General features: G+C 35.1%; 1 protein-coding gene across 4 annotated transcripts in view; it reads right to left on the reverse strand.

The window, feature by feature from the left end:
* Nucleotides 1-16,862, reverse strand: part of ASAP1 (ArfGAP with SH3 domain, ankyrin repeat and PH domain 1) — a 191,763-nt gene that overhangs the window by 53,554 nt on the left and 121,347 nt on the right. For all 4 annotated transcript variants that reach the window (XM_052787460.1, XM_052787462.1, XM_052787459.1 and 1 more), the window contains 7 exons: nucleotides 12,138-12,212; nucleotides 11,721-11,770; nucleotides 9,391-9,520; nucleotides 8,532-8,617; nucleotides 7,680-7,755; nucleotides 6,752-6,838; nucleotides 75-175 (listed from right to left, as the gene is read on the reverse strand). In XM_052787460.1, coding sequence (XP_052643420.1) covers nucleotides 75-175; nucleotides 6,752-6,838; nucleotides 7,680-7,755; nucleotides 8,532-8,617; nucleotides 9,391-9,520; nucleotides 11,721-11,770; nucleotides 12,138-12,212 — 605 coding nt within the window. The remainder of the gene's footprint in view (nucleotides 1-74; nucleotides 176-6,751; nucleotides 6,839-7,679; nucleotides 7,756-8,531; nucleotides 8,618-9,390; nucleotides 9,521-11,720; nucleotides 11,771-12,137; nucleotides 12,213-16,862) is intronic.

Raw genomic sequence — 16,862 nt, forward strand, 5'->3', positions numbered from 1 at the left:
AGTAGAAAACAATAATATCAGTGCATGGACATAGTAATGATTCTCACTATGTACTATGCGCTCCAAGAACATACCCATCACTCTTCTTTAAAAGATAACCTTTCTTCTCACTGCCATATTCCTTATTCCCCTGAAGCTGATGCATACTATATCCTCCTTGCCTGCTCTGTGAATCCTAAAAAAGGGAAAAACACCATTAACGTTTCCTGATGTGAACAGTAAGTTTTCTTAACCTTTAAGCCTATTCTATTTCTCTTCTCTACCACAATTTCACAAATTAATAAAGATTGAAAAAAGAGAGAAAACTCCTAATGCATGTTTTACATCCATAGGGGAGAGCTTGCTTTTACGTCATGTGACGTTGAACTAACTGCATGTTCCAAGATTCAATTACTTCATTACGCATTTGAAGTACAGTATGGATGCAAATATGCATCTCAAAATAATGACTTTTTAAAATACAGAAATTTAATATTGCATAATCTTATAATCAAAGAGTAAAAGGCTAAGATAAAATTTCAAAAAGAAAGCAACAGAATGTAGCATGCATATATACAGAAACACATATATAAACAAACAAAACCAAATGCTAATAATTACTATTTTTTTTATCCAATTAAAAATATGTATATAATTCATGAGTTTTAGTGAATGAAATCAACTGAAATAACTTTTGGCCTGATCTAGTGAAACAATTAAGTGAAATGGATTAACTTGTTATAAGTACAGCAGAAAAAAAAATCCCCAAAAGTTCATTAAAACATTGACTTACTCTCCTAGACTTCGATCACGAAAGGCAAAAGCAATAGAGGAAAGAGAAAGCAAATAATTTAAAACAAGAATTATTATATTATTTTAAAAACATGTTCCTTGAACATAAAATTTTATAGCCCCCATATCTAGTATAACAATTTTTCCCCTTTCTAACAACACTACTAGAAAGAAGGCAAGAATTACTTTTTTAGGCACACTGGTGCTTTTTCTCATCAAGTAACAAAACATCATTAACAAAATTCTGTGCAACCTCGCATACATGACATTGGCTTCAAAAAGCAACTAAGATGACTACAGGATCAAAATTTACTAAATGTCTTCCAGTCTTTATTACATTTAAATTGTCTAAAATGATGGCTATATTGTATCCTCCACCAAACTGGAGCTAATTCTGAATTTCCATTGAAAAAAGATCAGGCCCAAAGTTAACTTTCAATTTTTGCAAATCTATATAAAAAGCTATAATTAAGGACACATTGATACAGTTTTAAATGTAGCTGTGAAACAATTGCCTGCAAAACACCTTACAAAATCCCACAAAAAGTCAAAAGAATAGGAAGTTCAATTACTCCCTTGGCAAAAACCTTTTCTCTTTCAAAGCAGAGTTTCTTAAAATTACCATAACCACTATATATTGAAGATTACTCCCTCCTATTTTATTCAGGGTCCTTACAACTGTTTTTCATTTTGTAACAAATTTGCCATAGGTGTTTAGAGAGAAGTGTTTTGGTAAAACTGGCAGTTGTGGTTGGAAGCTGCCACATGCAATGTGCTGTCAGCAGTGTTTACACCACCACGGTAAACGGCTCATTTGTCATAAGTAAATTTCAAACCCCCATTGGAATTAGGGTCCATTGGGTATTAGCATAGGAAAGAACGTAATGAGATATAATTCCTGTTCCAAAGAGCATATCAAATGGAGATTTGGGGAAATAAAACAAAATGTAAAGAAATAGTTAACAAAACAGACACAAAACATGATTCTGAAGACTAGCTATATTCTACTTAAAGTGATTAAGTTACATTTGTACCAATAATTCATATACAAAAATAGGGAATAGAAGCCTGTGTTAAAGGCCTGGTTTCCTTTAAAATTTAAGCTCCTTAACATATAAGCATTTTTCAACATACAAAATAAATACTTTACACAATTAAAATTACACTAGCATCCCTTAAAATATTTTCCCTAAAGCTTTAAACCATAGTCATTTTACAAAATCAGATAATTCTTGTGCAAAGTAATAGAAACTGCCATAACTTGATATCAAGACAGTACCATAGTGGCAACAAGAGACATTGCATATAACAGAGCCACAGTAAATTGTACTTCCTGTAGCGAAGCTACAGCACTAGCACTTCTGCACAAGCCAGGATTCAAAGATTGTCAAGATGTGTTTTTCCAAGAACCAGGTAATTGCAAAGATTACAGTAACAGCTTTTTCACCAATGAAAGGACAGGTATGCTAGCAAAATGTGTAAGAGCATTACAAGTTGTCCATAATGCTAAATAAACACCTTGAATGCATGCAACAGTAAAACAAGAGTTGCATTATGAGACCTTGAAAGTGTACAGAACAAGGTTAGCTCATTTAGTAAATTAGTGTTTTTTTCCTGAATGAAAGTATGGGTGCTGAAGAGTAATTTGTCTACACATACTGTTTTAAATTCAAGAAGATCCTAAATGCTATGATGGATTTAACAGCCACGCAGGAATCTCTTTTGTCATCTGTGGCAGCAAGTCAGTCTGAGGTGGGTAGGAAGCCTCACTCATCTAATGGCAGCTCCAAAGAGGTTAAAGGTGGCAGAATTTACAATTTGGATAGGAATCACTAGTTTCAACTTCCTTCTCTTGCACAAAGGGTCAAAGAAACTTCAAACTACACACAAACAGAGCTTCGATTTTATTATTTCAAACTGTTTCCCTGCCAAAGCAATTTTTGGTAAGAGTAATTCTAAAATTTTACAAATCCACCAGAGAAAATCCCATTTATTTCATGTTCATTATTTCCATTAATCCATAAATTTTCCAGCAGTGACATTCTAATGCACTAATATAAGGGGGAAAATGTATTCTTAACCTCAACGAACCAGGCCATTTGTCACAGCAATAAAGCCCAGCTTTACATGCTTGAAGATTCAGATATACACAATGATGGAGAGCTGACTGCTGTAACTCAGGCCATGTGTCTTCAAGTTTTGTTGTCACTTAACTAATGAGTAATGAATGCTGGCATGCTATTTCAGGATTAAAACACTGAACACCTAAATAACAGAGACATTGTTTTATCAAGCTCCTCAGTATCTGCCAGCATCATTACACTCTGACTCATGTAATGTAGCAGAATCACGAGTGAAAGTCCTCACGTTGACTTTGAAAGAGACACTTGAACATCAGTGTGATCAAATGGTTATTTTATCCAAAATAGTGGATTCCTTCATTACAGCAGATGTCTCTCTCTCCCCCATAATTTTCCTGAATATCTGAGAATCACAATATTGCTTCCTTTTTCTTCTAAGACACAACTTCAATTCTCTTCAAGCCAAACACTTTATTTTTATATTTATCATACAACCTTTTATACAGATATCATACATGCATACAGTTTTTTCAATAGTCCTAGGATTTGTCTACACTATAATGAAAGTCAGAAAAGTTGCATAGTTTATTTTGCTGATGCCTGTGAAGCTACTTTATTACAACATGTATCTAAGTTTCAGAATTTGATTTATTTATTTTTTATATTTTAAATGAGGTTACTTTCCACTGAAACAGAGTAATTTTTACTACACATCCAGGAAAAAACAAAACACCAAACACTATATTTCATTCAGTTATTCTACCTCATAATACTCTGTGAGCAACTTTTGAAACTTGACTTGTACTGTATGCAGCCATGTATATACAATACACGGCATCAAAGAACAACCTGTTTGTCCTACTTTATTTCCGAGATCTGGCTGATTACCAAGTAGCTCGAACTTAACAGCATACGCAGCAGCCAGGAGAGAAAGAGGTATTTTTCTTTGCTTCCCAGATAATCAGCTTGTGGAAGAAAAAGGTACCTGAGGAGAGAGCAGGTCTTGTTCCTCTGTGTGTTGGGAATCAATCCATAAAACACTTTAGAATTTAAAGTTACTTCCAAACAGCTCTTGAAATCTAATGTTCTCTGTTCAACTTTTGGGGGTGAGGATGGAGAACGAGCATGAGTTACCCTCACAGTGATTTATATACTAGGAAGATTACAGATGTAACACATTTATGGGAAGCTCTGTAAGTATTATGGAAGATATCTAGCAGGTCCATGTGCACATTGGGGATAGAAGGAAAAACAAATACCAAACAGAGCACTGGAAAAGACTGTAGAGCATGAGGTAAAGGAAAACTGAGTACTAGAAAGCTGGCAGGTCTTACAATAAATTGGGAAATTATTCAAAGGTGCTCTGTAGTGCTCCTGTCATCATTTGTGACAAAGAAATTCTAAAAACCATGCATAGTGTGTTGTAAGGTGGTGGTGTCCTTCAGAACAATGGGATTAAAGATGTCTTCTAGCCATAATGTACATTACCTTACAAAAGCACGCATAGGCAAGTATTCAAAAGAAAAAAAACCACCACCACCACCACACTGTAAGGAATGACTCATCAATCATTCCTTACTAATTGTGATTCCACCTGAAATAATTTACTAACTTCAAGCCATTTATCTACACACAGTAGCCATAATCACAATGTGCTACCTACAAAATTACACGATAGCCCATAAAAATACTTACTTGCCCCAGCTACTAAAGTCCTATTTCTGAAGTAGTTCCAAAAGAATTCCAGGAAAGTAAACATCAGTAAGCTTCACAGCACACAGGGAAGACTAATGAAAACTACTTTTAAGAGTACATTTAGCATTATATATACTGGAAAAAACAGTGCAGCTTTTGTACAGAAACGTTATGTCTCAAAAATCTCCTGGAGTTCTCTGAAGAAATCGGTAACTAGATACACATGAGAAATCACACTGATACAGCGTACCTGGACTTTCAATGGGCACTTAAGTGTTTCTTGTGAAAGAGAAAGAATTACATTGCTCCCGGACAAGAGGAAAAGTCCTCAAATGAGCTAACAAGCTAAAAGCAGGAAACAAACAAATGAGTTTCACAGAAAGCTGTGCCAGCACATGTGGTATCTAACACTAGAACAGTCTGGAAAAGGGTGAACAGTAAACTGTCAAAGTTTGCTGAATGGTATTAAATTATTCAGGATACCCAAGAAAGGCTGACTGAAGAATTTCTCAAGGACCTCACAGTAGTGAGTAACTTGACAATAAATGACAGGTGAAGATCAGCATAAACAAATACAAAGTGATGCAGGAGCGGGAAATAAGATACTGTGAGTTGACTATTAAGATTCAGAAACAGAATGATATGGTTATAGCTTTACAGCTGATTAAACGTTACACACCACCTTCTCTACACTAAGCACTGGTCAAAAAGCAAGTCAATGTTAGGACTTGGATGAAAAAAAAAAGATCAGAAATGATCTAGTGATGCTATCATAAATTCACGAGTACTCCCATCTTGAGTAGGGTATGCGGATCTAAAAGTTCAAAACAAAAGGAAAAAGATTTTTCCACACAACACATAGTGATGGTGGGAAAGACACAACTATAACAGAAGCTGATAGTTTACACTGCTTCAAAAAGCAACTGCACAAATTCAAAGAAAGGAAATCCATAGGATGGTGGAGAGACTGCGAGGAGAGTCAAACTACTAATGGGAGGGTATTCTAGGGAAGTATCAGTGTTTATCACCCTGCATCATACTCTAAACATCCATGATTGATCACTGTTGGAAACTTGGCTGACTCAGTACCTCTGGTTCTAAGTTATATTCTTATGTATATTTGATAATAGCAATACTGCCCAATCATATATATATATGATCATGTATATGCAGCAGAATGGCATGTCTAATCTTTAATAATAATAATAATAATTCATTTTTTATGATAAATATTTAATAATCTGAGCAGACACCTAGCAAATACTAATGTTTTATTTACCTAAGAGAAAACTGAACAGAGAATAAGTGATCTTTTCCTAAGGAAAGCCACTCCCTCTCGTCCACTCGCCCACCCCCACACACTCAGCTTCACCACAGGATATTCAGTATTTCTGACTCTCAGGCACTACAATTTGGAAAAAGTCACAAAATTCTCTCAGGTAAAAGCTGTTTTATATATTATGTCCTATTTCCTAGTTCAAGGAGTATTCCAGAACATTTACAATAGACATTGCATGTTGCCCCTTCACTTCTGATACCAGTGCAATTGATGATGTATTTTTCTTTGTAACTACCCTGTCTCAGCCTCTGCTATCTGGTTAACATACTTATTTTCTTCCTTATGATATAGTATTAGCAAAAGGGGTTTGGGAAGGAGAACAACATCACAAAATCCATGTGAGTTAGCAGATGAATAGTAATACGGAAACCATACATAAAGGCAAGCCTCCAGTTCTTGTTCTGGCTTATTCAGGAACACCTAGGTCAGGAAAATCCTGAACATAATCTGGCTGGAGGATGGCAGGACATAAGAAAGAAGTGTGCATCCCATCCCTTTATATTTTTTCCTGAACACTCATTCTGTATCATTGTCAAGGACAGGATACTGGGCTAGATGAAGCATTTATCTGATCCATTACAACTGTTCTTACAGTACATTAAAAAAGTACATTAAAAAAATACAAAATTACACAAAAAAAGGAATAATTTATTTTCATATATAAAATGGAAACAGAAGATTAATCTAAAACTATTGTTTATTGATATGTAGTTGAACATTCTAAATATTAGTTTTGTCATAATGTTCAAAGTCCAATTCTTCTGAACCAGTAACTACACAAATTGAACATCAATTAAACCAACTTCTGAATATAGAATTCATAAATTGACATGATCTCTGAGAATAACATGTCTAAATTATTTACCTCCTTCTGATCAAGCTGCAGAGAAGATTTTATCAAATCACGAAGAGCAGTAAGTTGTTTCTTTTCTTCATCTTGTGTCTGCTTTATCTATGGAAAGACATTGCCATTATATGGTTTCTGGATGCAACATTAATTTTAATTTTTTATGCATTCCAATATACCATTTTAGATGTCCTGAACAACCAGCTCAACTATTCTGTGTTTCTGTAATATTTGAGTTTATTTTCATGCACTAGTCCATTCTAATGTATTCACCTCCTATGCACGTATTAGTTGAAAAGCAAGCCAAAATGAATGTACAACTCTGCATGCTCTGTTCTGTTACGCTTTAAAGGTTCATTGTATCTAATGCAACTAAAATAGTCTCTGAAATAATAATTAAATAACTACAATAAGCTTGACAAATTATTTAAGGAATGAAAATACAGTTTAATTTAGCCACAAACTACAATATTAAATAGGATTATTGTAATTCTGATTATAGAATACAGAAGAACTTGGGTGACAAGTGGGCTTTGATTCCACATTATTACTTGCCTTCAATGAACATCACAAGTTAATTCATTTAAAAACTGTGGTGCTATCATCAAGCAGTTTGGTTTTGAAAAAACGAAAGTGGTAGCTAAAATTGGTGCTAATAATGTAATCTAATTCAAAGATTCCCACTTTAAATTAGTTTTATTTTAATGCAACATTAAATTAGTAGTAGAATGAAAGCTACTTTTCCTAATAACTGTAAAACAGAATACAAAGTTTAAAATAGCCACGATTTTTTTCCTCTGTCTAGCTAATTCAAAGTTTCAAAGAACACGCTTTTCATTTGTAAGATAGAAATAAAATATACACCTTTGTAGTCATACCTAAAATGTATTCATATAAAAAAAATAATTCCACTTTCAGACATTAAACTACTTATAAGTAAACTTACATTATATAAGTCAGCAGCCAACTTTTCTATATATTGTTTAAGTTTATCAGCTGTTTTCAAGCCATCTTGGAAGAAACTATAATGAAAAACACCTGTGATTTACCAGGAATACATATAATTCATAACACAAAGTAGATTGTCTTGTGGAGAAAACCAGCAAAACCAATATCCAGCTTTTCCCACGTTCCAAAACACAAAACAAACAAACGAAAAAAACCCACCCCCAAAAACCAAAAAAAACCCCTCTTCCTAGTAGTTTTGAAGTACAGTATCTTTCAGCAATTGAGATATACCATTGTGACTAACATATATCAAATTAGAGAGAATATAGCTTAGCTTATTTTTATCACTGTTAGTCAATATGTTTCCCCTTAGTAACTTCCAGAATCTTTTTCCTGTGTTTAACTTCAGTAAAAGTTCATGTATGTTTGCCTCTGTGGTTCTACTGATGATAAGGTTGTATCTTACCAGTTTCACCTCAAGAAATTCCAAAGAAATTACTGGCTGTCACAATGGTTTTAAAATTTACATAAAAACCTAAAACTGTTAAATAGAATAAACAAGCTATTTCTAAAATTACATTCTAGATCTATGCCTCAGGAACCAAATTTAATTTTGTACACAGCATGCAAGGTTTTCCCATGGCCTCTTTCTCCGTCACTCCCGTGCCCCACTCACTTTCATACTCTCTACTGAAAGACTACAGCCTAATAAGATGACATTGCAGACACCTAGAAGATTACAATTATGATAAATATTCCTGATGTAACCAAAACAAATTCAAAAAAAAGGGAAACACACACTTGTGCAAAAAAGAAAATTGCAACTAAAGCTTAAAAGCATTGCACTTACTTGCATTGTGCATGATAGTACTTAATAAGGTTCTGCAGAAGGTCCACACCTTTTTTTGTCTTGATTTCATTAACCTTAATAAGATACTGCATAGACAGTGAAAAACATGTTGATAATCATGCCTCATAACCTTCAACAGTTTTCAATCGATAAAACATCATTTGCTCTGTGAATTAATTATCTCTGTATTTAACCTGGGTGCTGACTCATAAGCCACCAGTCCACCACAATTAAGCAAAATATAAAACAGATAACAGTTCATTTGGCCATTCCTAAAAAATTCAAACACCCCAAACCATAAAACAAATTCAGGAAAAAGTTGCATCTTTTATAATTGTCTGAAGATGTCCCTTTTTGAATGCTACCGCAGTAATTGATGAAATATTCTAAAAATATAAATACTATGCAATTTAAAGTAAATACAACTAAAACATAATAGAGAACTATTAATATAAAAAGCAGTTTTATGGAACTAAAGTATCACTATCATTTATCACTTCATTATAAAGGCTGCAGAAAGCATGTTGGAAGAAAGGTATCAAAAATACTTCCTGAACTGCTCAACCATAAACCTGAAAAGAAATATTACCATAGCCAATATTTTCAGCCCAAGAACCTTAGCATAATAATCTAAAAAAAAAAAAAAAAAAAAAAAAAAAAAGGGAGTAAAACAAAAGGAAGACAAGTTTTGTACAGAGTTGCTAAAATAATTATCTTCATATTGCTGTACTATGTGACACTGAAATCATTTCCTCCCTCCACCCCCATTAAACAACAAAGTAGATTTCACCACCTTTAAGGCCCACAAAGTACTTTTGAGTTATGGTGTCATAATTAAAAGCTGAAACTTGTTTCTTACTTCACACATCTGTAGCTGAAATAGTCGCCTTTCCTTCTCCATTTCCTCTGCTATCTCAGCTCCTGTTATTTCAGTTCTTATCATCCCATGCTGTTTTGCATGTTCTCTTTTTTCCTTTTCAATTTTTGTACTGAAATTTTAATTAGAAAACATTTTAGAAAATTTATTCTACTATCCTGTGACCTAGTATTATTTAGGAAAAAAATAATAACCAAGAAATATTAAAGAAGCCATTCTGAAGATGAGTTCCTCTATGATACCAAATCCTATATATTTTTAGTAAGTGTGCAGAAGTAATGGAGTCATGAAGTTGCCCTTCCTTCCTTTCATCCTTTAAGTCTTTTCTCTAGTTGCTGTACTACTTGGCGGGGATGGGGGGGAATTCTCATTCTTTCTATGTTGTGCTCCGTAGTCTTCATCTCTACATACTGCAGTGTAAAGCATACATAAGGAACTACTGACTTGGCAGGAAAATGGCAGAATAACATAATCAAATATGTCTCATGCTCATAAGACAGGAGTTAAGAAAAACAATAAGGTAGCATATGAAGTTTACCACCTATGCTAAATGATGACTTCCAGTCATTTTGTTTTCAGAGAAAGCCAACACTGAAATTCTGAAATAGTAAAATGCAAATATGGAACTAAGAGGCCATCCTGAGACTTTATTTAGAGCTTTACAGTGGGGCTGTCCTTACGTATCTACTCTGCAAACTAACTGGATACTCCATTTTTAAGCAAACTTAGATGTCCAATAGAAAAATCTAAACGATTTTCAGTTTTCTTTTTAAAAAAGAAATTACCTTTCTTCTCTAGCAGCCTTTTTGAGAAAAGTAAACACTGAAGCTGTACTTCCGTAAAACAGGTGACAAAGCACTGTGTGTTTATTAGACTGGTACTCCTTGCCAGGGGAAAAAAAAATAAAAAATGTAATAAGGATTAATTTATTTGTTTTTGAATTCTGCTTTTCAACTAAGGAAAGCATAATGTTTGCATGTAGAGCAAAGCACTTTTCAGCACTGTGCCTCTAAACTTGATTTGATATTGGTCTTGAACAAATTCTGGGAAATGGAGTTCTGTGAGAAGTTTAAGGGACACCTCCTTTTTGGTCTTAAGAAGCCCAACTGAAATTTGCTCACAAGAGGTGGGGGGAGGGTGGGGAAGTAACAAGACAACAGGCATCTTTCTGTAAACTTTCCAAATTCAGAACAGAATCCCACAGATTATTCCATGTATTGAGTCTGTATGGGACACCTTTGTCTCCTAAATTCTGTGTAATGTCATTCACAATAAATAGGCTGGCAAAGATATCCCTGATTTTACTTATAGCAATTTGAGAGGCAGAAATATATATTTTTTTTTAAACCAGTTTGCTGCCTATGGAAAACTATTCAATATTTTTGCAAAATATGCAATATCTGTAAGAACTAAATAACTAAAAAGCAACAAAAAAACCCAATTCTGCATGTAAATCTGAATGTTCAACTGAGTACAATGATGTGATTTTGGGACAGCAATCTCCTTTTTGCCTTAGATTAGTAATAACCTCATTTCAGTTCAGTTGTCCACAGGGATTTAACATTGTAATGAACTCTGAAGGCAAAAGTTACTATAAGTAGGTAAGAAAATTATGCCAAAAATAAATGTTTCAGCAGTTCTTAGTGGCCTGACTTTTTCTTTCATTTCTTTTTTCCCCTCCTGGTTAGACAGAAATGAAACAAAGCTAATAATAAGAGTAAAAAGGGGAATAAATGGAAGGATACAAAATATGAATTAACTCCTGAGAGCTCTTGAATTCTGATAAAGCAACCTGCCCATCACTTCCTTGAGAGCATTCTGAACCATTCCACTAACAGTTCTGCAACTATGATACTACTCGTTTCCAACCTTCTATTTTTATAAATCATTCTTTAGCCACAGAAAACAGGTATTATAGCAAGAAAATATTTTTAAAACTACAGGTATTTTAGAAGTCACACCAACTGCACAAAAATTCTTGCCTCTCGAAAACATACAGTTCTGCAATACAGGACAACATATACATCTCAATTTTTACTATCGATAGATTTTATGTATATGGTTATAAGAACGTGTAAATGCCATCTGAAGTCTCCACAATTCACTTTACAACATTCAGTATCTAAGCATGAAGTATATTCTTTACAGTAAAGAAACACTGGGCAGTCATTTAACTACTTCACATAAAAATACTTTCTTTCTATTAGTGCAGAAGAGATGCCTTGCTTGTATTCATATTTGCATCCACAGATACAGTACATAGTTTGGGACCAGGAAGCAAGAGAAAAAAAAAGAAGGAGAAAAATACTTACAATTTGGTTTCATAATCCTTCCAGGCTTTGTCAAAAGGCTTTTTGAGGTCCTTAGGAAACAGAAAATTTGTTTAAAACATTTTAAAAACTTTTTCTCTACAGTTACGATATCAAGTTATAAATAGCAACAAAAAATACTGTTCTCTTTTAAAACTTTTCAGACAGCAGTTGGAAAAAAATACTATTTTTGAATCTTGTAAAGTATTGCTTTCCTGTGCCTGTTAAGACAAGAATTTATAATGAAATTCTAAAGCAGCATCACAGTCACGTCAATTTTGAATTTGTTCTTTGGACTACAAACAGAATATTAATGGATGCCAACATAACAAATAATCTGATGGGTGAATGGAAAACAGTCACAAGACAGCTGAACCTGAAAACATTTCCCTAAATAAAAAGTTAGTTTTCAACACTTACCCCTTTAACACCTTTTAAGTCTCCTTTTAAGAGAGAATCCAAAGTGAATATAACATTGTGGCTTAAACCCTGGAGCTAAAAAGAAAAACATTATACTGTTATAATTCAAAAAGATTTATTATGATCTTATCAAACTACTGCCAACAAATCTTTGAACTTCACTAATGTAGTTGCAATCACCTCAAAATTTCTAAATCAATAGTAAATTCAGGTCTGGGAAGAATTAAGAGACATTCACTTGCATCAGCCATAGAAGCATTATAATTAATCTTTACTTACATAGGGTGATACAAAACCAGAATCTAAAAAATTTGCATAAAAGCCAAATTCTGAAAACACCTCAAGGTAATCTTCAGTCTCTCAAAGCAAACATTTGAATACTGCTTAATTATTGAGGAAGCAAATTTTGGAACAAATGTTTCTCAGCCTCCTGCGTAAGAAGCAAGGACCTGCTGTACTACAGGCAGATAAAATGCAAGGCACAGGTTAATTCAACCATGAACAAACGGAGCAAAGAGTCACCAGCTCTTTGATTATTCACAACTATTTGGGAAGACTGTTCCCTTCCTTGTCCAATGTGGGAATCTGACATTTCCTTAAACTCTTAAGAGTTTAAATTTCACCCCATTAAGTCCATGTCTGTTTGATTACATATCTGTGGAAATGTTCCGTCTGGCTTTGCCAGTCTGAGGGTAGAAAAACCTACTGCTATGATCCTATCTGAACACATATGGTGTGTACGGTTCCTGAAGATGTGTATCAATATTATCCCAGTCTAGTGAAAAGTCTGTTGCCTCTTCCCTTCATCCCTCCCTTCGTTTCTCCCCCAAAACACTTCATGAATTCTTCAGTTCCTTGCTAGGGAAGGATAGGGAGAACGATAGGAAGGCTGCAAGACACCATGTCCTCTGCTTGTAAACCAAAGGAGAAGCGTTACATTAGAGTTTTTAATCTGCCATATACATATACAGCCCAGCTCCCCCCTCCTATAAGATCTCCTGAGCATATTTTAGACCATGAAACTAATTTTTAAGGGACTTTTGTGAAATAGATGATCCACACAGATGAGAATATCGAAATGATCCCTCAAACAGGTTCTCCAGGTGTTAACGTTCCATTCACAAACTCCTTATACATTCAAAAGACATGTATGAAAAATTACATATTCGATTTTTCAAAAGTGACATTACACAATATTAAATACATGCACATTATTTACAAGAACTACATCCACTACATATAAAATAGCATATTTTCCCTCATTAGATTCACTATCAGTCTTTAACTGAAAAGAAAAAAAAAAACCAAACAAACAGGCTTGCTTCGTTCTTCATATATCCTGGGCAGAAGGATTTCCGTATGGTCCCCTAGAGATTATTGCCAAACCTGGCCACAAGAGCTCCAGCACAGTTCAGGTGCCCGTTGTTCTAATAAAGATACAAAGCAGTCCTACAAAGCACAGTTCTGGAACTTGATGTGCATTATCCTCTGGAAAGCACTGGGGTCTCAGCATGGCAGAGGGGAAGGTGGATCTTTTAACACAGCTACTTAATTATCACCTGGTAGCTTGTCAGACACCCCTCAAGTTTTGTTCTTTTTAGACAGCTTACAGATATCATAACTGATGAGGGATGGAACACCTCTCCTATGAAGAAAGTCTGAGAGAGTTGGGGTTGTTCAGCCTGGAGAAGAGAAGGCTCCAGGGAGGCCTTATTGCAGCCTTTCAATACTTAAAGGGGGCCTATAAGAAAGATGGAGAGAGACTTTTTAGCAGGGCCTATTGTGATAGGACAAGGGGTAATGGTTTTAAACTAATAGAGGGTAGATTTAGACTAGATATAAGGAAGACATTTTTATGGTATGAGGGTGGTGAAACACTAGTACGGGTTGCCCAGAGAGGTGGTAGATGCCCCATCCCTGGGAACATTCAAGGTCAGGTTGGATGGGGCTCTGAGCAACCTCATCTAGTAGAAGTTGTCCCTGCTCATTGCAGGGGGGTTGGACTAGATGACCTTTAAAGGTCCCTTCCAACACACACTATTCTATGATTCTATGATTATTCTTGCTATGAGATGGAATCAAATTCAGAAAACATATGACACACACTTGTAATCTTCATGTTCAAGACATCTTGACAACTGTTCCATGTGTCAATATTTTATATTTTTTAAATTCACAAAATCTTATATTCAAAATATATTCAAAGCAAGATGAAGGACAGCCACTAGAATATCTTGAGCTGCAGCTTCAAACAATAACATGAACACAGAGCAAAGGTTCTTCATGGCTTAAAAGATCATGATCTGAGAATGGATTTTCTCCTTAAGTGCAACAACATAATTAATGCTCAAATATTGATTTCGTATGAAGCAAAAAAGCAACCTGATCACTTTCAGTGATTAAAACACCAAAAGATTTTTTCTTTACCTGGCTTCATGAAAGTAGTTTATAACAGATAGTCTAAGCTTTGATTCTATTTAAAGAGCTAGGTTCTGTTTTTCTTTCCGCTTAGCTTAAACATTTGCACATGACCCCCACGCAGTATTATTTCATAACAGATATAAAAGGAGCCAGGGAATTTGTAGACGATTACGCCTTTTTGCAATTTGTCCTCTGTTGGCTTTTTATCTCAATGCATCACAACGAACAACTCCTTAGCAATGTCAATTTTGTTGAAGAAGTAAAAGAATTATACCCGGTAGAAAAAGACCTGGGGGTGCTGGTTGACAGCCGGCTAAATATGAGCCAGTAGTGTGTCCAGGTGGCCAAGAAGGCCAACAGCATCCTGGCCTGTATCAGAAATAGCGTGGCCAGCAGGAGCAGGGAGGTGGTTGTTCCCCTGTACTCGGCACTGGTGAGGCCGCACCTCGAGTCCTGTGTTCAGTTTTGGGCCCCTCACTACAGGAAAGACATGGAGGTGCTGGAGCGTGTCCAGAGAAGGGCAACCAAGTTGGTGAGGGGCCTGGAGCACAAGTCTTATGAGGAGCAGCTGAGGGAACTGGGGTTGTTTAGTCTGGACAAAAGGAGGCTGAGGGGAGACCTTATCGCTCTCTACAACTACCTGAAAGGAGGTTGGGGTGAGGTGGGGGTCAGTCTGCTTTCCCAAGTAACAAGTGGTAGGACAAGAGGAAATGTCCTCAAGTTGCACCAGGGAAGGTTTAGATTGGATATCAGGAAAAATTTCTTTACTGAAAGGGTTGTCAGGCATTGGAACAGGCTGCCCAGGGAAGTGGTGGAGTCACCATCCTTGGAGGTATTTAAAAGACGTGTAGATGTGGCACTTAGGGACATGGTTTAGTGGACACGGTTGATGGTTGGACTTGATGACCTTAAAGGTCTTTTCCAGCCTAAAAGATTCCATGATTCTATGACTATTAAGCCAACAAGTGATTAAGGTAATACCTACTTTATCAATACACAGATTAAAGAAAAAGTATTCTTGTTTTCATAATCAACCATTTTAATCAGTTTCCACTTAACAACCTAAACCAAAGTTCGTATCTCAAATGTGAATTTTGAGAAAGAATATTCAAAAGATTTTAACCCCAGCCTAGTTCATAAAAACAGAGAGAACACAAATTTCTGCAATATGGGCAGACTTAAAGTAGTTATCAGGGCAGGAATGAACAACAGTACATTACTGTAGCTTTTTTTATTTTTTCCAAGTGTATCCGTTAAGGATAACCAATTCAAGCCATTAATACTTGGCTTGAAATTACTGAACAGTAGCCAGTTAGTATGCAGCTAGGGAAAAAAAAAACAACCACACCAAAAAACCCCCCAACTAAATAGCAGTGTATTAGTCCAATATGGTAAGATTTTGGAATCACTGATTACATTGTTGAAGACTTGATAAAACAGTAGCCCAAATGAATCGGAAACACATCTGATAAAGCAAAAACAGTCTCCTATCTAGAGCAAAATAAAGGAAAAAAACCTTAACAGATGGAAACACATATGATAATTTGGGGAGGAAGGATATGAAGAGAAGATAATTTTCCCGCAAAGATTAGCTGAGGACATTTACAGGAAAGGGAGATGGGAAAAAACAGGCTTTAAACATTTGGAAAAAAGCCAAGAACCATGCAAAATTTAAAAAAAACAAGTAATCTGCAAGTGCTCCAAATGTTCTTCCAAAACCTCATCTAGATCAATTTAAAGATGATGACACACTCAGTTTCACATACGTAGATCTTCATACAGCTTTTTAATGCACTATTATAATGAATTACTGCATAAAGAATGAAACCTGGAACAGGAAAGGAAGTAGAATCAGTAAAAAGCAGAGAAACCAATTTTGGCGGGACACTCCGAGGTTGCAGAAAATGTAGACCCATGTTGACAATGGCCAATCAAAATGTAATTACCTTTAGAAAGTGTTACAGAAGTGGTCATTGTGTGTCATTCTTATAAGATGATCTTAACAACAACAACAAAAAAAACCCTCAGAAATATAACATGATATTTATAGGTTTTAAGTTTCATATGTTATATTTAGTGATAACATCAAGAATTTCTAGTAAAATTTGCATAGTGACTTATTTGGTTTTGTTAAACTGATTAATGGATATGCTTTTCCTCTTGACTCTGTGTGCAGAGCAATCATTTCAAAATGATGGTTTCCAGAAGTTGTATATATAATACAAGTTGCTGGCTTTACTTCATAGTAAGTGGTCAGAGTAAGTAAGTGAAGATCACTCTCTAAGTGATCACTCTGTAATTCCT

Source organism: Harpia harpyja, chromosome 5 (genome assembly GCF_026419915.1).
Source record: "Harpia harpyja isolate bHarHar1 chromosome 5, bHarHar1 primary haplotype, whole genome shotgun sequence".
NCBI lineage: Eukaryota > Metazoa > Chordata > Aves > Accipitriformes > Accipitridae > Harpia > Harpia harpyja.